A 24,543-nucleotide genomic window follows, 5' to 3' on the forward strand; every position below is an offset into this window, starting at 1 on the left:
CGGGCCGCGCGGGGCCGGGCAGGCGGCGGGAGCGCCCAGCGCTGCGCGGTGAGTCCGGGCGTGTGGAGGGCCGCCGCCCACCGGGGGCCGTGCCGGGGCGGGGAGCGGGGAGGGCACACGCTGAGCCCCCGGTGCCGCGGCCTGCGCCCCGCGGTGTTCCGCTCTCCTCGCTGAGCTCCGCAGGACTCGCCTCGGCGCCCGCCCCGTGTCCCGCCGGGCCCCGGCCTGCCTGGGGCGCGGGGGGTGGAGGGCGTGCGGGCTCTGCCGGTGGGGGGTGGTTGGAATAAGCTCTGGGTTCCAGAGGCGTCATCTGCTCGGCGAGATTCCCGGCTCACGTACGGGGAGCACCGGGCGGGGGTCGCTTTTCTCTCTGCCCTGCGGTGGGGGAGTGCTGGCCGGTCGTGGTTCTTGGGGCTTATCTTTTGTATTCCCCAAAAAGAGTTCCATAACTTAAGGCCGCTTCCAGAGGTTAAAAGGCTGCAAGTACCCTGTAGGCAGGATAACGTCCCTGCCGCACTGTCTCCAAACTCATTTAGGGTCATGCTTCAGTCGTGAGTTTCTGTGACGGAGAAGGTCGTTTTGCTCTTGGCCTCTTCCTCCTCTTATGAACTTCCTTCTTGAGAACCAGTGCTGGTTTTGTGGGATAAGGTTTGACTTGCCAATATAGTTTCAAATAATCTGTACAAGACAAGGATGCGGCCTTGTTAACTCCCACAACATCTGACTCAGACACCTCTTTTATAACCTACAGTGAAAACTGTTCTGTAGCACAGTTAGTAACTGCAAGAGCAATTCACAGATACAGTGCTTAGGGAAATTAATTCTTTGTTTCAAAAACTATTAAATGCCCGGGGTCAAGGGACAAAATCTGAAGGACCACAGATGGTTAATCAATCTTCAAACACGGTGTTGTTTGTAATCCATTTCTGTGCCAACTGTGGGTATTGAGAATTTGTGCCATAAAAAGAGCTTTCAGTTGTTATCATCTCTTAGGTTGACTGCCATGCAGTATTTTGAGTATTTCATAATACCAGCTAAGCTCGTAACATTTAAAGCAGTTTTAGACAGTTTAAAATAAGAAGAAGAAAAAAAAAAAAGAACTGCCAGTAAATAAATTCTGGCAGAGGTGAAGTTTTCTGTTACCTGATAAAATGTTTTGATCTGATAAGCATTATCTGTGCTTTGTGCTGTAGCTTAGTTTTGTAAGTGATATCTTGAGCTGCTTGGTGCTGAAGGAAGTTGAATCACTTTAAGCTGGTAGATCAGGGGGATAATTTGTGATCCTGAATGTTCTGGGGTTTATATGTTAATAATATAATTTATATTTCACTTTGTTCCTTTATTATGTTATACTTCCTTATTTGGTTAATTTGAATTAGTGTTCTGCCCTTACAATTTTAACTTTCTATTCTTTTGTCTAGAGTCTGACACTTGCATTCTGCATGTCTTCCAGATGATGTATGCACACATTTTTCTTTCTACCACCCTCAGTAATGTTTTGTTCTAAAACAGCTGATGAAGTTTAGGACCCGATTCTTTCCAAAATCTCCCAGTGAATCTGTCTTGCCTCTCTTGACTTTTCTAAACTGTCTGTTGTTCTATTCCTGCCTGTATCACTTTCCAGAAGAGCAGTAAAACAGTGAAAAGAGAACAATGAGAACACTCTCTTTTGTTTAAAAACCATTATGTTTCTGAGAGTAATGTAAAAGCTCACTTTTGCCTGTGTGCTTTTTGAAATATCTGTTGAAGTGAACATGACAACTGTTTCCTGTTGGCCACAACAGGGAGGTTTGTCTTTATAATTACTTTTATTCCATCCTGGGTTGCAGCACTACTACTAATGAGCATTTACTGTTGGCTGCATCTGCTGCCTTTTCTTCCTCTCACCCCTCCCAGTATTTTTAAGAGCAAAGGAAGTCTTAACCCATGTCACAGTAAGGTGAGAAACATTGATATTTTGAGAAGTCTTAGTCATTTCTCTAGCAAGATCATCTGATAATTTTTGTAACATGTAATCATTATTTTCATATATGGACTGTTATTCATTCACACCAGGCTTACTCCATTTGCAGTCTGTGCATGGGGCTCGCTGCAGTAACGTGTCCTGTTGCACTGCTCTCTGCCTGAAGCAGATGCAGCTGTGCTTTTTCCCCCACTCACGCAGTTGGTTTGTTCATGTTTTAATAATGACGTGGCTGAATGTGTGTAAGAACTTACATTTTCTGTAAGCAGAAAATGCTTCCTTAAGAGACTTGAAGGGAATTGTGCCTTGACTTCACCTTTCCTGACATTTGCTATGTGAGTATCTTGGTTCAATATTTTCAAAGCTTTTCCCTCTTTCAGAAGTAACTTTAGTGCCTAAACTTCAGCTTTTGTCTGCAGTCAGGAAGGGTAAAGTTTTACTCCACACTGCAGCTGCTGTTAAAATTGTTACCTGGAAACTTCACTCCTTTGTATGTTGACAATATGTCTGATGGTGGTAGTAGTACTAATGCATGTTTAAAGAGTATTGCATGATGAATCTCTTTCATCTTGAATTGTGCTGGAAAATTTCCCAACATTGTGCTGTTACTAAGCTCAGGGAAATGCCAGTGTAGTTCTTGGAAATGCTGCATCAGTTTCTCTAAGAATCTTGTGCATTAACACCTTCAGTTTAAAAAAGTAATTATTAGCTGGTAGTGCAATGCTGGGTAGCAATACTTGTGTGCCCCCAAAAAAGGAATATTTAAAAGTGGAAGCAGTTTCTTTCTTTAAATGTCTCAAGCCTTTAGTGTGTACTTTAAGTTGTGCAACTTGATGTTACGTTCTTAGGTTTGGAACTTGGGGTTTTCAAGCCACGCTCCCTTGGCTGAAGGTATTTGTCTTCATATGTGGTGTGGTGGTGTTAGAAATACCCAAAGGTTGCTGCCAGTAATATTTAAGGACTAGAAATAGATGATGTTTACCATGAAAGATACAGGACGGGTAGACAACAAGCGTTGAGCAGTTTACATTTTCCATTGCTTCATACGCTGTCATTGATGTTGCCCTTTAATGGTGCTATAATAGCAGAAAATTATCAGTACCATCAGTTGACAAACCCCAAGAGGCCAGGTTGGAAAGGTGAGGAGATGGTGAACACAGCACAGTAGAAGCAGCAAAGAGAAAATACATCTGGTGAAGGGGAATAATTACTGCTGTTTGGATGAGTGTGCTGGTATGATGTGGAAGACTCACATCAGAAAGAAGGTTTTTCATCGGCCTTGAGACTAAAATTAAGTCCTTCATAATTACCAAAATGTAGTTAAGATGATCCACTTTATGGATTTCATTATGTGTGTTGGTTGAAGCTTGGATCCAGTACATTTATTTCCACTGGTTATGGTAGCACAGGGAGATTGTTCTGTTAGGATCTTTGTGACAGGTGACTCTGATTTCAGCCTTGCTGACATTTCAGTGGTGCTTTGCAGGAAGACCAGAGAAATCCCAAAGCTCTGTCCATGTGGGGACCCTGCTAAGCTGGTCTTTTTTTGATCAAGGTGAATCCTGTAAATACTTCCTCTCATTCTGACAGATTCCTGTGATAGAATCTCAGTTCCAGTGTTTGCCTCAAGCTTCATTATTCTCTACAGGGAGCTGAAGGTTGGGCAAACATGGAGCTCATGGAATATAAGCATGTTAATTGCTGAACTGTATTTATGTAAGGCAGGTTTTTCTCTGAAATGAAAAATTACTGTTGCCATCTGCTGCCTTTGCATGCAGCAGGGCTCTTTCTGGGCCACAACCACAGAGCCTGAATTAGCAGGTGCGTGGGTTCACCAGTGTTTGTCAGATCTCTTCAGTCTTGAATTGTCATTGACAAGTGCCAGCTCTCTGTTAGCTCTTCAAGGGGGTATTCATGGTGGGTTTTAACTTACAGACTTTCTTGTGTTTTGGTGATTTTTTTTCTGATTATTTAGCTTCTGTGCTATCAAGCATAGTTGGAGTTATAGAAAATCATTCCTATTCAAACCTGAGGGCAGGATTTAAGCCTTTTCAGTGGTTTCAGTGTGTATATATGACTTGCCAGCTTTGATTTAATGTCTTCTCCCAGCCGGTAAGAGACACAAACTTGGTGATTGTCACACTGAATTACAAAGATTTTTTTAACGTTTTCTGCTGCTCAAAGCACTGGAATTTCAGCATGGTTGCTTTTACTTAAAGTCAGCCCAAACTTTTCTTCCTGTCATATTATTTGAGGACACTTTCTGATAGGCATTTCCATTCCAAAAACCCAATAGCACTCTGCTTTGTCTAGCTTGTATTTAAATCGACATGAGCTGTATGAATGGCAGAACCCAAACCATAAGCGAATCTCCAGACGGGTTTTTCCCAGGGCAGCCGGTGGGGAGCGGAGCGCATCCCCCACCTACCGCGGGCTGTGCCGGTTCTGTGGTGCCGTGCCCGGGGCTCTTCTCCCGGGCCCTCGGGAGGCCGGCTGGCCACGTCCTCCCCCCGTTACATCGCTGTGATTACCGCTGCGAGGAGCGGGAGAGATCCCCGGGAGAGGCGGGAGCGGGGAGGGCCCGCCCGGCAGGGCTCCGCCGCGGGACGCTGCGAGGAGCGGCAGTGGCTCCCGGCGGGCCGGTGGCGGTGCCGCTCCCGCCCCCGGGAGCGCCGGGGCTGTCATTGGCCGCGGGACGCGTCACTCGGGCGAGCCGGGCCCGGGCGAGCGGCGGCGGGAGGAAGCGGCGGCCGCGCCGCGCCGGGCAGAGGGAGCGGCGCTGGGCGCGGCCCCGGCCATCGATCCGTGCCACTTCCCCTAATGGCCCGTCTCTTCCTCCTCCTCCCCCTCCCCTAGGGCGGATCGTCCCCCGGCCTCCCTGTATGTGAGAGACGGGGCCGGCGCCTCGCACGGAGCCGGGAGCCGCCGCCGCGGGAGGAGCGGAGGCTTCGGGGAGCGCTTCCTGCCCACCGCCCGCACCGCCGGGCGCGGCAGCCCCAGCATGGAAGCCATCGCCAAGTACGACTTCAAAGCCACCGCGGATGACGAGCTGAGCTTCAAACGGGGCGATATCCTTAAGGTAAGTGGAGGGCGAGGGCTCGGGAGTTCCCTCTTTACCCCTGGGCTGTTCAGTTTCTCTCCGAGTCTCTTCCTGTCCGTCTGACCTGACCGTCTTTTGGGTCCCCAGAGAATGCCATCTCCTTTTTATACGGAGCCTCAAGATCTTCTAAATCCCAGTCACACGCACCTCTGAGAGCAGGAGAGGCTGTTTTGTTTCAGTACTAAGCATGCATCCCAAAGTCTCTCAGTTCTCTCTTCTGAGATGGGAATATTTGAAAACTTAGTCATAAACACGGCAGCAAATAAGCAAAAGTACAAGATAAAGGGGAATTCAGTGTAGAGATTATGAGAGGAAGCCCCATGAAGTAATCAAGATCAATTTGGTATTCCTTTTCTTTGCCTCCTGCCAAGGATTCTAATATCAAAGAACAGTGATTGGATTATTTCTCAGTAGATAATCTTTTAGCATCAGTCTGTCAAATATTGAAGCTGAGTTTTATCTTCAGTTGTGATGAACTGGAGTGATAAGCTTGTGGCTGAATATATAATGGATCTGTGCAAATGTAAGTGAATGTTAGAGTGCATTAGAGGAATTTTGGTCTATAATTCTTTCAATATATCAAAGGCTTTTTAGGCTTTGTCTTGGCTATATTACAGGAATTTGAAAAAACAGTTGAGTTTTCTACAACTGTAATAAAACTGGACACACAGAACAAGCCCAAAATTTTATTTTGAGGAGGTAGTAAAACACAGAAATCCTCAGTGATTTGGCCTCGGTGAAGTGTAGCTCAGAGCTTTGTTTCTTCCAAGTAATAAGAGCCATACTGCAAAATACTTCAATGGAATTCATTCATAATCACTATTTCTCCATAAAAGTGAGCTTCACCTTCCTAGCGTGATATCTTTGGTGTTAAGGTATCTTTAAGCTGTTTTTTTTCTAAAATGCTTAGCGTAGAAGCAGTTTTGAGAGGTGCTTTTCCTGCAGATGTAAGGCTGTAACTGTGTATGCTGACAAATCAAGTCCTGCAGACCTCAGTGGGATTACTCATCTGCTCAACATTTTTGCCAGGAAAGGGCTTGATTTTAACTACTATTTTAAAATAAGCTGGAAAAATAACCTGTATGGGTAAACCTAATATGTATCTTTTGTAGCTGATATTTCAATTATGGCTTTGTTAAAAGTGTGAGGCAATAAACAGATAAAGATTGCTAAAGCATATCATGCTTTGAGATTTTAACTTATAAAATGATTGCATCTCTGTGTGTCCTACACATCCCTGCCCCATAATTGGCCTGAAAACTCCTGTTAGACCTGTACACCTCAGTGCCACTGTGTGTGTAAATTACCAGGATATTTCCTAGGGCTATTTTTAAATGCTTGAGACTGTCAGAATTTTGGAAACCTTTTGTGATAACCTTGGGGGTTTTTTGGTTGGTTTTTTTTTTTTTTTTAACCTGAGCTGTATTCTTCTATTTTGAGTTACTACTAGCTGCCCTCAACTTTTACAGTGTATTTGAAGTAGAGCATAGCTGAAGTCAGCTTTTAGAAAATGCTGAACAGGAAGGAAAAATGAAGTTTAATGAAATGCAGTTTATTGTAAAGTGTATTCTCAGCCCTTTTCATTTAGTTTGGGGTAGAAGTTTAAGTACATTAAAAAATAAAATTTTCATTTGTTTAAAAATATGTTCTCTAAGAATTCAAGGGAAAATAATTTTTTTTGGTGTTATTGAAGTATAGTCTGTGTTAAAAGTCTTGCATCTGTGCACAGTGGCTGATAGTAAGATGTTCTTGAGTCCTGTCTACTTGATGTCATCCCATAGATACAAGTTTTGTCACACAAATATAAACATGTATGCTGTTACACTGCATTAATAATTATATTTTTCCTAGAATTCAAAGGGTTTTCCTACTTTACCCTAAACTTGGGCTGAATACTTCCTCAAAGCATTTATGCACAGTTCTTCAATCTGTGTTTCCTTTCTTTTCAGTTCATATTCATATGAAAATGTTCACAAATTTTACATGTTTACATCATTGATGCATAATCTGAGCCATAGAAATGGTAAATTGCTCATGATTATCACTAAAGTCAATGGAAGCATCAGGACTTACAGGAATCCTTCAGCACATCGTTGAGCTGAGTTCTGTGCATTGTGGTGAGATTCACTGTGTAAAGCTGGCAAATTTCAGACAAATAAATCCAAACAAGTTAGAACTGTTCCAGTTTACCCATACTGACAAGCTTCTGTGGCACTTTATTGCTTTGAAAAATCTGTTTCACTTCAAATGTGTTTGTGGTTGTGGAAATTAATTTCCACCCAAAATGCCAGATCTGTTTGTTAGAGCTCTGCTCATGACTGAGAAATCTCAGGGTATCCCAGTCATGTGCCCTATGTGATGTCTCATTAACCAGGTCAATCCTCCTGTCCTCAAGGGAGTTGGGAAGAGAAATAAACTTGTAACATGTTGAATGCACCTGGACCCTTCAGTGTCCCTTGCTGGGGGCTTGTGTTATTCATGCATAGTGAAGCCTTTTAACTGTGAGACTCATCTCTGTGGTGATGCACTCCAGAGAACCAGGTCTGGCCATTTGAGGATGGCACAGGATTGATTTGTAGCATGATATGTCACACAAGGCAAGAACAAAATCTCTTAACAGTTTAATTCCCAGTCCTTGGAAGTCCATGTTTCTCCCTGTGAGGAGAGAAGGCAGAGATGCCCAGTCTGGCTGCTCTGACCTCAGCAGATAACTTGCCTATGATGTCATGTGCCATTACTGCTGCCTACCCACAGATTCAGGACCTGATTGAATAGCACTTGAACTGGAGCCATTAAGCTGGTTGTTAGTAATCTTGTGGCTGGTTTCCAAAAGTGAGTGAAGATAGTTGACCTTTGGCTTGCAATTGTAAAACAGCTGAGTGAAGAGGAAAAGTGCTTGGCCTTTTTTTTTTTTTTTTTTTTTTTTTTTTGTGGGCACTACATGGTAAAAGCTGCTTCTATGGTTTCTGTAACCCTGGCAGGACGGTGGGTCCCCTGCTCTCTGCCTAGTGGCTGTGTAGCACCATGTGGTACTGCCTCTCAGGAGATGCTCACTGACAGCTTTCTCTAAACTTCACATACTCTAAATACTAGTTGCTGAGCCTTTTCCAAAGAAAGGCAGGATTGCTGCTTCCTTGTGACAGTGCTGCAGCTCTCTAGCTTCATGCTTTTCCTGTTGCTTCACAGGAACTTGTTGGTGACTGGGGTCCTGCTGGGAGGGGTGAAGGTGGCCCATCCTGTTACTTAAAAAGTAAATAAGGAAGCTGAGGAATTCCTACCTGAGAGATTCCTACTTGAAATCTTGATTTACTGTTTTTTCACTTGGAACAGTTTACAGTTGTCCTGATGCCTTTACAGTCTTCACCTTTTTTTTTTTTTTCTGTATATATTGAAGTTTGGAGGAGTTAAATTCAGTCTCGGTATTTGTTACTCAGGTTTTATGTCCCCCAAAACTATCAGCCTTCTTGCTAAGTGCCAAATACTCAGATCTAAAGCGTATCTAATACATGTTGATGGTTTGGCAGGAACCAGGAGGAGAAAAGAGAAGAAAAATCACATTCTTTGTAATCTCATTGTAATTTCTCTACTCCTAAATCTAATCAGAAGTGTAAAGTTAAAGCCATGGGGCTCTGAGAACTGTTTCTGTGGGGTTAATGTAGGAGCACTAAACATATTAATTAATATTTTACATGTTAAAATTGTTTTGTCTTTAAACTGTAAACTACTGCTCCATTTCCTCTTTCTCTTTTGTCATAGGGTTTGGTCATAGCTGGAAAGTGTTTTTCTGAAGTGAATAATCTACTTTTCCCAGTAGATGTCATCATAATTAATTCAGGGGTGCTTAGAGATTGTTTTTATGACTCAAATTATCCAGGTGGTGTTTTAAGTAAAAGGTCATCATCTTGAATTCTGAGGTTTTTGCTTTTGTGTGATACACAAACCAGCTTCCTTATGTGCTAAAAGAAGATTTCCTTGATAGGATTTTGGTCACTTCACAATTTGGTTCAGCCAAGTCAAGATTACTTTTCCCGTTCTGATCATACACTTGACAGTCGTCACAGGTTCTGTCCTCAGGAGTGTTTGTCACCACACTTATTTTCTTTGTCAGCCCTTAAGAGGATTGAGTGTTCGCTAACAGTTGATGCTGAGATGGCATTTTCAGTTCCTGCATGAAAACCATTTTTCTGTGTCAGAATAGAGTGGAACAGTTTCAAATAGAGGCAGGAAGATGATAAATGAGGGGAGCAATGTCTCCCTACTGCTCTTTCCCCTTCCTCCTCTGTGACTTCACCTGCATTGGCTGTTGTGTCGTGGTGTCTGTCCTACAGAACAGAAGATCAAGGCATGCTGAAGAGATGTGCCAGTATTTTTCCTGGTTTGAGTGAAGCTGTCTTCACATTCATCTTTTCTCTCCCTTCTTTACACACTCCTCCATCATTTCCCATTTGTTGTAATGGGATGGACTCTCTGTGGTCTTGATGATTTTAATGTGTGAGAAACAATTTTCTGAATTAATGATTCAGCCAAATTGCAAACACTATGTGCTTTATCGTGAAATAGATCAAATATTAGAATAGGTTGCCCAGAAAAGTTGTGGAATCCCCATCCTTGGAGATACCCAGACACGTCCCTGAGCACTCTAATCTAATTAGACTGCTTTGAGCAGGAGGGGACTTGGGTGTCTTCCAGAGGCCCTTCCAAGCTCCATTATTCTGTGACTTAGTGAGTGGCAGCTCTGCTGTGTGATGGTTGATTTGTAGAGGTGTGCTTAGGTCATGTTCCCTGGCAGGTGGCCTTGAATTAAGATGATAATTGCCATCGATATGTGATTGATATTGCAGTCTAAGGTGGCAAAACTGTCAGAACACTACAGAGACATAAAACCAAGTACAGTTACCTGAAATGTAGTTGATTTGGCAGCCTGGCAGTTAGAGATCTGTGTCACAAAGAGATGGTGCTATAAGGGGCTGCATTCTTCTGATCTGCCAAAGTGTTCAAGGCCTGGTTTGAGTGCAAACTTCTCAAATACTGTTCCTCTTATGTATGAAAGTAATCTGAAGGTGGGTTATGTTCCATTAGCCAACTTTTGTAGGCATGAGGATGAAGTGTGTGGGAAAGAAATAGCTGATGTTAATAAAGTGTGTGTTCTGTATTTGTAGAAGAGCTTGGACCTGCTTAGATGAAGACCGTGTTGCTGAAGGTATTTCTGTGCAGGAGACATAGTTATGGAGTATTCCAGTCTGAAGGTGTAAAGTGGTCTTTGCAAGCAAGGAGTAAACACATTCCACCTTAAATATGGCATCTTTATTTTTATTTAGAAGGTTTTTATGACGATTATCTAAACTTGTCCCTGAAAGCAGAAAAAGATGAGCTCTGTGAGCTACCTGAAGGCTGCTGATTATCTATATGATTATCTATGATTATCTATCTATTTTATGATGATTGTCCCTTAAAGCAGAAAAAGATGAGCTCTGTGAGCTACCTGAAGGCTGCAGGAGTTCTGAGTGTTGAACAAACACTGACTATAGCTAGTGGTCAGCTCAGCTGATTTTGTGGCACTGCCTTAGCACGTGTTGCATTTTGTGATAACCAGGGAGATGGTGCTAATTTGAAGCGCAGCTGCCTTTGCCAGTTTAATGGAGGAGCTGTTACAGCCTCTCTGCAAGGTCCAGCTTGTGATGTGCCAGGACTGACAGACAAGTGTTAGCACAGGCATAGCAGCAAATCACATTTTGGCTTGATAAATTATTTATCTGTTTTGTTCAACCTGCTTGTCAAACTGCAACAAACGTGACATGCTTTTGTTTTTATTTACTGGCAGCACAAAAATGCTGCCTCCCCTCTTCGGTCAGGTGACATCTCTGTTGTGTTAACTATTGTGATTAGGGATTGTGTGAGAATTTCAGATCAATAACATCTGTTACTCTTGGACATCCTGGGTGTTAATGAACTAGCTTTGATTTAATTTTTTGTTTTAAATTAAAATGGTAAGAGCTTGATCGCAGCTTGAGGGAAGAAAAGAAAGATTATGATTTTTAGTGGCATGTATTAAGGATCTGTGTATTCACAGATTTCCAGTTTGTGTGCAGAGTCCTGCTAATTGCTGGAGGAGGGATCTTGTTTGTAGTGATATTCAGACTTGTCTGGTTTCTCTCTGCAATTAATAAGAATCCAACTAAGAAGGGAAGATAAGAAATCCAGTTTTTCTGTGTAGAGCTCAGCCTAACAAGGAGTGAACTATATGACCCCTTGATAAAATCCCTTGTGCTTTAAAATTGCCAGGGGCTACATACCGTAAATCAAATACTAAAGCCTGAACTTCAGGGGAAAAAAAGTGCTGGGCTAAACTAATCCTATTTTATGAAAGTGTAAGAAAATTAGTGCCCTAACAACACTGCAGCAAATAAATCTTATAATCTCAAATTGAGCAAAAAGGGGCTTTAATTTACCAGTCTTGGATTAATTTTACACTAGAAATCTAAACTAGAAGAGCTACTAAAAATAATGTTTGGACATTTTCACAGCTGCTGTGAGACTGAAGTATTGTATTATAAGCTATTGTACTGAAGATGGCAGATTTCCATACTTGCTCTTTATCCCTGAATTACAACCTTTGCTAATTTTTTAATAATTCTATTTATGTGCATTTTAAAAGTTTGAAGAATCAAAGCTAATTTTAGAACCGCAACAACAAACAACTTTAAAAATCCAACCAACATACCTACACATGTCCCTCACCTCCCCCAGAAAAACACATTTAAAGCCATTCACATCAGCAAAGGATTCTACAGCAGACAGGACCTAGTGGAGATGAGTTTTGAGTTTGTCCTGTGTGTCTTTGTGGCATCACCTTTCTTCTGGTCTGTGGTGTTGAATTGCAGAATGTCCTTTCCCGGTGTGACAGCAGAGGGTTGTTGCAGCACTGACACCTGAGGTGTCTCAGGTCCATGGGTTTGTCTGCATTGTGTGGTCAAGAGAAGGGGCTGGATCTTCTTTAGCTACAGCCAAGCTGACCTCGAGGTGGCTGGACTAAAGATAGCCCCACTGTGGGATTCGATGTGAATTACAAAGCTCACACAGGAGTCTGGATGAATACTTTGCTGTTAGTTAATGTTTGAGCAGCTACTTTTAATTAACACACTGTAGCAGAGGATAGGCCTATTCCCCTTCTTCCCCTTGCCCTTTTTTCAGTGCTAGTGGGATGGGTCCTAGCCAGGGAGATGAAGCTGTGACTTGGGAATAGAATATTGACATAGGAAAGTGACCAAGGGAATGCATTTGTTCTTTCTCTGCCCAGTCTTACAGACTTAGAAATGGAGCATTTGTAGCTATCTGTTTCACTGGGGCACTAGTGAAAAGAGGCACTAGGCCCAAGTGTTTTATGTTTTACTTGCTTCATTTAGCATTTTGCTAGGAAAGCTGCCTTTGATCTCTATCATTTCCAGTTTTCTCTGAAAATTGTGTTAGATTTAAAATGCAAATGAGTAGGTGACTTGTGTGTGTTCTGCATTTGAAGGTAGATCAGGAGACTGATACTGCAGCAGTTTGATACACAGTTCTTATCTGCAGCTTTATCCCCCAGCTGTTCTTGCTGTTTCATTTCCTTTGCTAGTCCTGCAGTGGCAGTTATCTCCCAGGGTGGGCAAGCACCAGTGACTGCAATAATTAATATACACTTGGAAATCAATGTGAATTTTGGATGCTTTGGCTCTTGGGAGAGAAAATAGGATAGGAGAATACTTTCTATGACTTTTGGGGTGGGCTGGTTTTGTTTTCATTTTCCACATTGGGAAATACTGGATAAAGTTGTTTCTTTCCCTCAAATGGCCAAATCTTTTTAGACAGACCAGCAGCATTGTCCATTTCAATCTGCCAAGCCTGGGGCTTGTCCTTGTTTGTCACTTTGAGGCTCTTTGCTGAGGTCCTGTTGCTGAGTATTTAAAGCAATATGTGAGTGGCACATGCCTTCAGCTTCGAAGACATTTTGTAACACCTCCTAGGAGTAGGTGTTCAAATGGAACAGAAAACGTTGTGAAGCAGAATGTCTGTGGTGGAGCCTGAACTTGTTCCCATGGCTTGTATGCATGATTGGTGCCACCATCTGACAACTCAAGTGAGAATTGGTTTAACAAACTTAAAAATGTGTTTTTTCATGATGACATGTGCTAAACACATGGAGTTGTACAGCTGAGCTCTAATGGAGCAAAAAGTGATCTGACAGTCTCCAAAACTGCTCATGAAAATTATTTTTAGGATATTTATTATATTCCTGAATCCCAGATGCTACTCTACAATACTTCCTGATTAGTGACTAGATGCATCTGAAATTTGCATTTTAAATGGTTGTGTTCATATTTTTCCTCAGCCAGTATGTCTCTCTTTGAGAAAAGAATGGTGTTTTTCTATAGATACTGACTAAAAGCCCATTTGAAAAATGTTTTAAATGTCTTGAAGAGCTTAAGAGGCTTTTTATCCCCTTCAATAATGACTGCTCACTTGAATTTCTGTACCTGAACTTGGTTTCTTTTGTCTCCAACTGTTTGAGGTTGTGAAGAGCAAATAGTCTTGGTATTGGGGACTCATGAAATCAGTTGGGTTTTGATCCTGTGGTGGCAGATCAGAACAGTGACTGGAATAAGGCAAAAGCTAAGAACAGCTACTTCTGTCTAGGAAGTAGATTGTCAGTCTCTGTGGAGTAATTAATTTAGAATGGTGATGTTCAAATGTTACTGCCCTTTATAAATAAAATATAAGAGAATACTCAACAGAGTAGAAATATTCTGTTTGTACCTGCTGGATTTACTGGTTTGCATGAGTTCGTGTCAGCCTGCACGCAGTGTTGGGAGCTGCCTGTTGGCTCCACTGCAGCTGGACCTCATGCAGAGAGAGCAGAAAGCTTTTTTTTTTTTTTCCCCCTCTCTTCAGCTGAACTGTAATTATACTGTTAGTCTCTAAAACCTCTTATTTAAATAATTTGTCTCTGGAATTCATGCTTTCTCCATGGAGCCAACCTACTTCTTGCTCTGACTTGTACTAAAACTCTACAGGTTGGGGGGGGGACGACGTGCTGCTGTTATGCAAAATTGTTTCCCTTGGGAGGAAAGGGGGGAATTCTTCATGAGTTATGTATGAGACAGCAGGTTCCACTAATCATAGCAGCTCTGCTAGTACTGAAGACTTGTAGTATGAGCTAGTCAGCCCTCTGGTTTGTGAGAAATTGGCACAAAATTTTAAATTCTTGCAACTCTTGCTGAGCTTGAGTAGGTTTTGCCATTATAAGTCCTGATGTACAGTCAAATTTTGAGTATTCTTTTGTTACCTACCCTTCTTTAGCATAAATATGAAAATGATACTTTAACCATTTGGTCTGGTTTTTACTTACTGCTGTTAACAATATATTATGGTCTGCTTGGAAAGAGCTATGCTTAGATTCCTAGTCTAAGTGGATTTATTTTAGAATAAGTAGGATTTTAAGCTGCAGAATTGTGTACCTTTTTTGAGCACATTTGGAAAATCTGCCACTTTTGCTCGGGAGGTATTTCCCTGAACTCCTGTGCAGTTCAGGTTTTGTGCTCTAATCTTTACTACTTCTGGGGCACAACTAATCAAGGAAATTCTTGGGAGGGAGGAGGGAAACAAGGGTTCAAAGTGCATCCCGCAGTTGCAGAAGAAGGGAAAAGAACCAAATGCAAGGAGGAAGATGAGGAGAAAGTGGCACCCAAGGATAGTGAACACTTTTAAAGATTAAATTTGGCAATTAAAATGTTCTTTTTCCCAACCTTGCCTTTGAATAATGCTTGAACTTTGGTGACACGAACATCAGCTTGACAAATTTGCCTTATCCAGTCTGTATTAGGGGAACCTGTTGTGCACATATTTCACAGCTAAATTTTGTTTCTGTAATGTTCTGCATGTCCTCAAAGACTACTTGAACAAGATGTATCCTTAAGCATGGAAGTGCTCAAGCATGGGCTGGCAGTTCAGCTCCCTGCTGACCGCTGGAATGGAGGAAGCAGAAGTTGCTTCTGCTTCCTCCTTGCCTTCATTTCTGTCCCTATTTCTTAAAATACATTTTGCACTACCACCTCTGCCCTACCTCTCCTGAAACTATAGTTTGTCAAAAACGGTGTGGATTTGTCTGACTGTTTGTGCCGGGGTGTTAAAACTTTCTTTCAGCCTCAAGCTGTCTTGACATTTTCTTACACTTTACTGAGATCTGTTCCTCATTTTTCTTCCCTGAATATTGCCTGCAAGGTTCAGAGTATCATTTGCTCCTGCCAGAATGGGCAGCTGAAGACTCTTGTGACTCTTGCTAAGCTCATTGAATTGCCTAGCTTGGAAAAGACCCCTAAGATCATCACATCCAGCCTTACTACCTAGAAAAATTCAGATTGAAACCAACAACTTTTTCTGCAGGGTCACAAAAAATAAAGATAACCAAAGTGATTATAGTTGACCCACATTTCCTGATTTCCACCCTTCCCATTACAGCTTGTTGTGTCTGGAAATCTCTCAAGCTGTTACCTTTGCTCTCTTTAGGTAATGTAAAAAGGAAAGGCATAAGTAAAAAGGCTTCCAGTGTTTCTATAAACTTTGTTGAGCTTTCTTTCCTTTGAAAAGTTTGTGTTTCAGTCCACCTGTCTCTGTTTGGATTACAAACACCTGCATGATGTCGCAGTAAGATTAGAAGCACTGTTGATTCTATTTGCATGATGAGTAATAAATTCCCCCTAAAGCTTGTTTGTTGAGAAGAAAACATTATTTTTAACATTCCAGAAAGGCTGAAGTTATTAAACATAGGGCAATATGTTGATAAAAGAGCTGCTCTACAGGCTGGTCAGCTACTGAAAAAGATCTGTGGGTGACTCAGGGGTGCTGCAGGTTGAAGTTCTATGGAAGTGGCTGAATTACCGCCTCCCTCCCCCCAAGAGTATTTTTCTGAACCCTTTGGGGCTCCCTAGTTTAAAGTCCTCACAAAGAAAATAATGTTACACAATCATTTAAGTTTGCTTTGACTCTAACTGGATTTAGCTGTTCTTAGTCAGAATTGCAGTCAAAACTGAGAAGTCTGGTCATACCTAATGAAAATCTTCTAAAAGGATCTGTTTTCCCTCACTCATTGTTCCCAAAACTCCCAGTGTACTAACTGGGAGGGAGAGGCCATCGTCCAGATGGGTGAAAACTGACTCTCATGTCCTAATGGCAGGGATCAAGTAACACTCTGGGGTGTGCTTGGGTTTGCCAAGGTTTTTCAGCCCCCACAGACAGATTTGAGCTGACCTTTCACATGGCCCTTGTACTGTGCTGCCAGCTACCTGTATTAGTCAGCCTTCTCCCACTCGCTGTTGGTTGCTACAGATAATATTCAGGTTTTTGTACCTTTATAATGGATTATGTATTAATGCTTCAAACATTCTTTGATGGAAGTAAATTCTGTTCTTCACAGTGTTCTGGGAGTAGTTCCCATCTGAAGTGAACTATGCAATTTTCACATTTAAAAGAAATAGAAAACTGCGTACATGTAGGATTTTCCTTTGTTCTTCTCTGTACTCTGAATATTTGCCATTCTGCACTGGGCTAGATGGACCATCCAATGCTGACTGTGTTGGTCGGATGTCTAGCCCAGGACATCATCTTCCTCTTTGTGTAAGGTGTTGGCTTCCTTCAGTCAGGCTGGAGTGACTCACTCCGCTGGAGGCTGTGCCTGGGTATTAGTGGCCACACCTTCTGTGCATCTTTCTAAACCCATTTTGAATCTATCTGTACATTACAGCATGAAAGCCTCATAACATAAACATGTACTGTGTGGAATAAAGCCACTTGCTTCATTTAAAACATGCTACCTAGGAGCGTTACTGATTTTTTCGTTCTTCTCTCCCCCTTCCCTTGCAAGAGACAATAGGAAAACATCTCCCCCTGTACTTCTCATGGGGAGAATTGATTTGGAAATGTCTCCTTGTCTTGGTTGCTTTTTTTTTCTGAGAAGGAGATAGGAGGAATCTGATCTCTTAACAGTCTGAAACCCATTCCGTGCTTTGTTTTGTCTTGGTTCTTTTTGCAACTTTTTTAGCTCATTTTAACCCATCCTAAAAAATGCTAAATGTAAGTATTCAGAGTGTGGAGGGGCTGACACAAATTTAGTGTCAAAATATTTGTTTTGTTTCGTTCTTACGAGAAACAGGTAATGTTTCTAATTTATTTTCAGATTGCTGCCCCTTTGAAATTGTTATAATTGCTGAGGAGTAATAATTTAAAATCCTTAGTTTCATGCATTCACAGTTCTTTGGCTTTTTGGTTGTGTTTTTCCCCACATGTTATTTTCCATATTGTATTTAATCTCCATTTATTACTTGGCCATTTAGTATTACAAGTTATCAGTGTAACTGATGAATTTTAGGGTACATTTTGTCACTCCCTTGATGAACTTTGCCACTTCACCCCACTGTTACTTTCTTGGATGGCTCCTGAAGCTGCAGCCTGTCCTGAGATCCTGTGGCACAGCCTCCCTGTGCTGCAGACACTGACCCTTTGGTTTCTTTTTTAACCACCAAGGGTGAGGTTCTTATGTTGTTAATGAGCACATTTGTGGGGAGGAGTAGCCAAAATTTGAGTTGTTGGGTTTTTAAAAGAAGCAGCTCAAATAAACCTTAGAAAAGCCTTGTGACTCTTTCCAGTTTATCACAATGAGTGATTCATCTGCCCTCTATACGGAGTTATATTTTTGTTCTCTCCTGCCACTGATTAAGTGGAGGTCTGAGGTGATGATTGCTTTTTGCTTTTATAGCTTTGCCAGAAGAGCCCAGCCTCCAAACAGCTGCCTGAGTCAACTTAATTGGATATTTGCTGTACTTCCAGGGAGGTTTTATGGCTGTGGACTGGCAATATTACTGCAAAGCAGCTGGGACCAAACCAGCATCTGTCATCTCATCATATGTATTTTAAAGTCTTTAGATAAGGCCTGGTCCTGGTTGGTGAGTACATCCCTGAGCTGGCTTCCACATATTGAGGTCTTCCCAGAACTCCACTGTTGGGAATCTTCTTGGATGCATCCACACTAATGCGTGGTTCGAAAATCCCGTTTTGTTGTGTAGGAATGATTGACCCCTTGTCAGGGCCCTAGGGGGAGTTTTTTGTGGCCAAGGCATTGAATCTCCCAGTAAGGGAGAGTTTTAATGCTTTAGCTTTTATTGTGACTTACAACAGAGATACTGTGCTTCTATAATGTACTTGGAAGCTTAAAATTAGTCTGTGGTCAAATAATACACCCTCAGGTGTCAGTGACCTGCATTGTGATATCCCTCCCAGGTTATTGCAACGGAGCCATCACGAGTTCTATTCTTCTTCTAATTTGTTCTTGACCTGGAACAATTCTTCTAATTTGAGACACTAATTAGGAGATGGTTTTAGTTATCTCTGATCTTTTCCATAAAGAATTTTGTGCCTCAGCTGTCTTGACTTTTAAATTTTGGAGCAAATTACTGCTTTTGGCATTTCATATCTGCATTTCTGCATTATTCATGTAAGGAGACTCTTGGATTTTTTTTGTTCTTGCCCACAAGCCAAGAGAGCAGCAATAGACTTTAATTGTCAATATAGCTGATGTTTCTAATAGTATGTTATATTAAAAAAAAAAAAGAGCAGCATTTATCGCTTTCATATTTTCTGTTCTTCTGAGATAATATAAGTAGTGTTTCTTTTCAAATTTAAAAAAATTATTCCTCTATTAGGATACTGGTTTTCTTTCTGACCCTGGGTAACTCTGGACTCTTTCTAGCCCAGTCCATGGGATAGTGAGCTACAAGAGACCTAGTGTAGTCTCAGTCTGTTCATGATACAAAGTTCTACTCTAACTTTGTGTGAGTAAATGGCATTTAAATGCTTTATTTTCCTTTTATGGGAGAATTGGACATGAACAAATGCTATTTTATTAGTTCTGAAGTGAAAGAGGAACTTTATTACACAAGGGGATTTTTTTAAGCATTACTTTGATGTGCAGATGTTGACCCCTCTTTTTTTTTTTTTAATTCTTCTCATTTTCCCCTCTCCGCTCCCTTCCAGTGTGTAATTGAGCAGTTTACTTTCAGTAAGCCCCCACAGCTGTGAATTTGGACTTTTTCTGAGGTAGAATGAAAATTAAAGTTGCTTTGGAGTTCTTGGGCCTTGTACTTTCCCAGTACAAGTCAGCTTAGGAGCAGTGTTTTGGTGTGAGTGGATGTCACAGACCATCAGCAGCTATGGCACACGTGTGATCCTTGCTGTACAGTGTCATCTTTCCTCCTCCTTTCCAAAAGAGGAGATTATTGATGTCTTTCCACTTTCTGCTATTCAAAGTGACATCTGGTGCTTCTTTTTGGGCTTAGACAAATGCCATTTAGTTCTGATAGCTTTTGTTGTTTTAAAGGAATGATCTTACCCTTTGCCATCTGATTCCATGTCTGTGGTTCAGATGGCCTTCTCTCCAGCTCCTCTCTCCATCAGCAGTTATCAAAGCATGTTCTTTTCTCAGTCTCCTGAGGAGTGTGTGTTTTTACAGGCTCGGGTGGGAGGGTGTTTTTCTTTTCTCCTTGAAAAAAAGGCTAAGCTTTCCTGTTTGGCCCGAAATTGCTGATCTTTTTATGGTTAAATTGAGGCCACTGTGACCCCAGAATTTGTTATTCCAGACTTATGAGTAGAGAATTGTGGGTGTTTAATTCTGTATCCTATTGGTTCTCCACTAATCGAACCTTCCTGTAATGATGAGTTTGGAGAAGAAAGAAAAATGGATTAAGATTGGAATGAATTATAACTTTTTTGACTCAGGCCTGTTGTGACCCAAAAATAGGCTAAACTTAAATGTCATTAAAAGATTTCTGGGATACAGTAGTTCATTATCCTGTAGCAATCTGCAAACAATCATACATTTCTTTTGGAAGTTATCATGGATTGAAGATCAACATGAGACATTGGTACACCAGCCCCACTCTGTTTTTAGAGAATTTGGTGTGTTTGCCCTATTGAGGTTTGCGTATGCTAAAGGCACGAGTCACTGGGAAGGCACTGAGGAAGCTTTGTGCTGGAGAGGCTGGAATATTGGCACTCATGTAAAAAATGGGATTGATGGTGGATAAGTGGATTGCCCAAGTCTTCGTCATCAAATTACTTAAGATACAATGTTAAGAATATTGACATACAAGTTGTATGCCTCATGATCAGAGACCTATGGAAACCTGGAAAAGAAATGAAGGATTTAGAACTTAAACCAGTTGTTTGGGAAACTGTAGATTTGGAAAGATCACTGAGCATAAGTAGTTGGTGCAGTTTGGTTCTATTGGCTGTCAAAACTGTTAGAATAATTGCTCAGAACAACCTGTGAAGCAAAGTTGTGACTAAATATGTTTTCAGAAAGGTTAGTTAACTGCAAAATCCACTGAAATCCATTTTTCCTGTATGTTTTTTTTAATATGTATTATATTTAGTGTGTTTGCCTTGGTGACTGGGTTTTTTTGACAGTAAGGTTTGCTTCTTGCAGGCCCAGAAGTTTGAATTCAGTGTTAATCATGGCTTTGGTGAACAAAGATCTTTCAGTACGTTTGTTATTTGAAATTTTTTTCTCCTAGTAGATCCTGGCCAGGTGGAAATGACCAGAGTTGCATCTCTTAACAACCTCCAGAGGTGGCTTGAACAGCATGTAACAATGGGCTGTTTGAACTGTCTTTGAACTTCAGGTTATTAGTGCAACACTAGCATAATCCTGATTAGGTTTTTGTTGTTGTTTTTAAACCAACCAGGGTGAGTTTTTTTGTTGGGTGTCTTTTGAAGTGTGACTGGTGACCTGCACCCATCCATTGAAACAGGTGCAGGGAAATGTGCCCTCTCAAACCTTTCAAAGCACGTCCCCTAAAAATCTTTTTGCATTGAATGGCCTCTTTATTATCCTTTCTTTCTCCCACATTCGGTGTTACATGAGCAGGGAAATCACTCGTGTTCCTGTAATGCTGTACAGTAAAGCTTAATCTCTTTTCTCCTTGTTCGGTTTTGTTTGGTGAGATTGGAGAATCCTGTGAAATGTTTGTGAGTTTAGTGTTCTGGAGGCAGTGGTGCAAAGTGCCCCCAGTGTGGTGTGATCTGCCACACTCAGGTTTGCAGGCTCTTGGGGTGTTTTGCATTATGCAAATAGGACAGGAATGAGTCAGACGTGTTCAACATTCGGATCAGAAACCATTTGCAAGTGTCTTCCTCTTGTGTGTGCATGTCCCGCTAGCAGCAGGGAAGTGGGAACAACTGTGCAGTTACAGGAAAACGAGGAGAGTTCCCTTTTCTATTAAATATTTTCACTCTGAAGATTAGCCAGACTAAATACCTGTCCCTTTCCTCTTCAGTTCAAGACGTTGCTAGTCAATAAAAACATTAAATAAACATAATCAAAAAGTGAACTGATTAAAACCATCCCTCTGCAGGTGACAAATCTCTGATAAGTATCAATGCAGTTCCTCAGTGGTAAATTAGTGGTTTAAATGCCTTAAACAGTGTTTATTATATTGTAGAAAACAGAGCTCTCATGTCACAGTGAGCCAAAATGTTGTTAGCTCTATGCACTGAAATTGCCTTGATTTGTGCAGGGAAAGGTAAGCTTCGTTAATTTCTCTTTATTTTAGTCAGTGCTGCTTTATAAGTGAATTTCTAATCTAGTTATGAAAGTGACTTGTTTTAAGCAAGGGTTTGATTACATGCAGTTGGATTAAGGTCCTGATGGCAAAAATTCATTTCTGCCAGGATGGTCAAATTACACTATTGGCGCTGCTGTTCTTTTTGTGGGGAAGGATTGTTGGTGTAGCCCTTCAGAACTGGCGGGATCGGGTCTCCCCTTCTGGATTTCCCCAGGGAGCCATCCCAAAATGAAATGGGTGATAAGTGCTTTTGGAAGGTCTGCACATCTTCCCCACAAAGGAGAGTTACATTTAACATCTTTAATGAATAGATAAGAGGTGGGACAGCAAATTCTGCATGTGTACAAACAGGGCTGAGCCAGTAAAGAGCTTTGTGTGCAGACCGACCAAATTCCTAATTGTGGCTGTGTCTGTATAATACAATACAAAATCACGAGGGCTCTGAGAGTGTGAGCAGGCTTTTTGTGGGCTGAATTAAGACATGTTTTAAAATCATTGGCCAAGAGCAGATGCATGAGAACTGTGCTCTGAGACTTATGGAGTAATTAGTCTGAACTGACAGGTGAACCTGCTCAGTAAGAGATTGGATCTTGTGGCACTTCTTTTTTTTCCCTTTCTCAGGTCCTTGCATAACTGTCTTAAAGTGCTGCTAAATCGTCACATCGAACCTCAAAGGTGTTGTGTTGCAGGATCTGATTTAGAGAGACTGAGGCTTTTACTGTCCTGCAGCATGGGGCTGCTTTTTTTCCGGGAAAAAGTTAGGAGCTGTTAGCTGTTTGAAAAACAATTTTCCATTTATCTTACAGCTACCAGCCTGTTTTTAATTCCTTGGATGGTTTCTTGCTCTACCTCTGTTTCCCTTAACAGTATTATTTAATCCTAAGGCGTCATCCTGAGCCTATTTAGTGCTAAAATCCAGCATGCTTTTCATTTTTTTTCTTTTTTTTTCTTTCGAATTTTTTTTCTTAAGCTTCCCTATTGTTGATTCTTGGCCAGCCTCCACCGAGGTAGGAGGACAGTAGCCACCATAACCACTCTCTTGTATATTTGAGGCTATTTCATTCCTCCCCAATATTCATATGCCAATATTCATATCCTGAAGATATAGAAAGAAGAGTTAAGGGATGGTTCCATGCTGCATCTCTAATACTCTGTCTTAAAGCAAGGTTAAAACTGTCCCTTCCTGTGACTGCTTTCTGTCAGACTGGTCACAGATGCAAATTGCTGCTTCGTGTATATCCACCCCATAGGAAAAATCAATGAGCAGCTCTGGTCATGCGCAGTTTTAAGATCTTTGTCTTTCAAATGGTTTGCTCTTTACTCGCTGCATTCCCAGTTAAAGCATCTGGGAATGGTACTGGCTGCAGTCTCAGTAAATTAGTCTGTAATATTCTGCAACATATTAAAATTACACTGATGTATTACTTACTGTTTATGTAGTATGGATTTAGAGATGCCTGATTCTCCCTTCCAGTATGTTCTATTAGAATTGGTTAAATAGGTACAAATCTAGCAAAATATCGACTTACAGCTACGGCGAACCTTGCAAAGCCCTGATTCTAGGAAATTGGCCTCCTGTTATCTCTGATTTCATGCTTTTTCCATCTGTCTCAAAATGAAGAGATTAGGGCTGATCCTAGCTATGTGTGTGAGGCAGATTATGATAATCTTATTATTCTGATCTCATTACATTTAATCTCTAGATTTGAAAATGTCCTGGCTTTAACCCTTTCTTCAACAGCTGCAAAAAATGTAGGGAAAAAAGGTGGTTGAGGTGTGTTCTGCAAACTTTCTATTTTATCCTGAAATAGTAAAGCACTCAAAGACTTTGCTACTTGGAGTCATACACTTTGGTGGTGATGGTTTGTTGTTTGGGAGGTTTTTTTTTGGTTGGGTTTGTTCGTCTTTTTTCTTTGGGGTTTTTTGTCCAAAGGTTTTTTGAAGGATCATCATTCACGTATGACAACAAATTAGTACTGGATATTACAGTTCAGAAGATTGGGAAATTCTTAGTTCCTGATAGGTCAGAATTATTTTATTCACTAGCTTTTCTGAAACGAAATGGGATTTTCCAGAGTTTTGTCTCAGTGTTTGACACACAAAAATATAAAACTTCATGGAATGTCTCCTCATCTTCTTATAAGAATATAGAAGTCAATGCAAAATTCTGGAAAGTACGTAGCTGAAGGAACAACTCAAATGGAGCATGAAATTCCCTGTTTTTTCCTTATCTGAGCTTTACTCTGGTTACTGGCAAGTAATTCAATTTAACTGACTGCAAAGGGTTAACTCTGTAGTTTGTGACAGAGGAGACTTCTGCACTGGACTAACATGTTTTACTGAACAAACATTGTCAGGTGGACTTTGAAGATTACAAGAGCTCTTCGTCTGAAACCTGGGAAGGGAGCTCTGTGCTCTCTACACAGTTTTGGGCATCACTTATGAAATAAGGGGTATTGCTTCTTTAGGTCTGGAAATGAAAAGAAAAAAGGACAGCTACTGGTGGTGGGAGGTAAAAAGTAATTGTGATTCTCTGTCGTTAAAGGATTGGTATTTTATTGTAACTCTTGTTTGAACGGATTCATAGGATAATTGAGATTTTATTGTACTACACTGATGGAGTTCTAGATTAGATAGTGCAGGGAATTCTTTTAAAAGCAGTTGAGTATTGCTCTGAGTATTCTACTGGTCATCTTTGAACATGGAGCGTATTTTCCAGTTCCCATTCTGAAGCTACATTTGGAAAAAGCAGAAAAGATGTAATAGTGCTTTGAGGCTGGGATAGGAAGAAGCAAGTTTCTTGTCCTCCTGTGTTTGGTCTGTTATTTTTATAG

General features: G+C 41.3%; 1 protein-coding gene across 1 annotated transcript in view; it reads left to right on the forward strand.

Moving 5' to 3' along the window:
* Positions 1 to 6: 6 nt before the first annotated feature.
* Positions 7 to 24,543, forward strand: part of GRB2 (growth factor receptor bound protein 2) — a 50,112-nt gene continuing 25,575 nt past the window's right edge. Inside the window, exons 1-2 of the mRNA XM_041486527.1 lie at positions 7 to 48; positions 4,820 to 5,042. Of these exons, the coding sequence (XP_041342461.1) occupies positions 4,965 to 5,042 (78 nt within the window). The 5' untranslated portion in view covers positions 7 to 48; positions 4,820 to 4,964. The remainder of the gene's footprint in view (positions 49 to 4,819; positions 5,043 to 24,543) is intronic.

The sequence above is a fragment of the Pyrgilauda ruficollis genome, unplaced genomic scaffold (genome assembly GCF_017590135.1).
Source record: "Pyrgilauda ruficollis isolate IOZ18807 unplaced genomic scaffold, ASM1759013v1 scaffold77, whole genome shotgun sequence".
Lineage (NCBI taxonomy): Eukaryota > Metazoa > Chordata > Aves > Passeriformes > Passeridae > Pyrgilauda > Pyrgilauda ruficollis.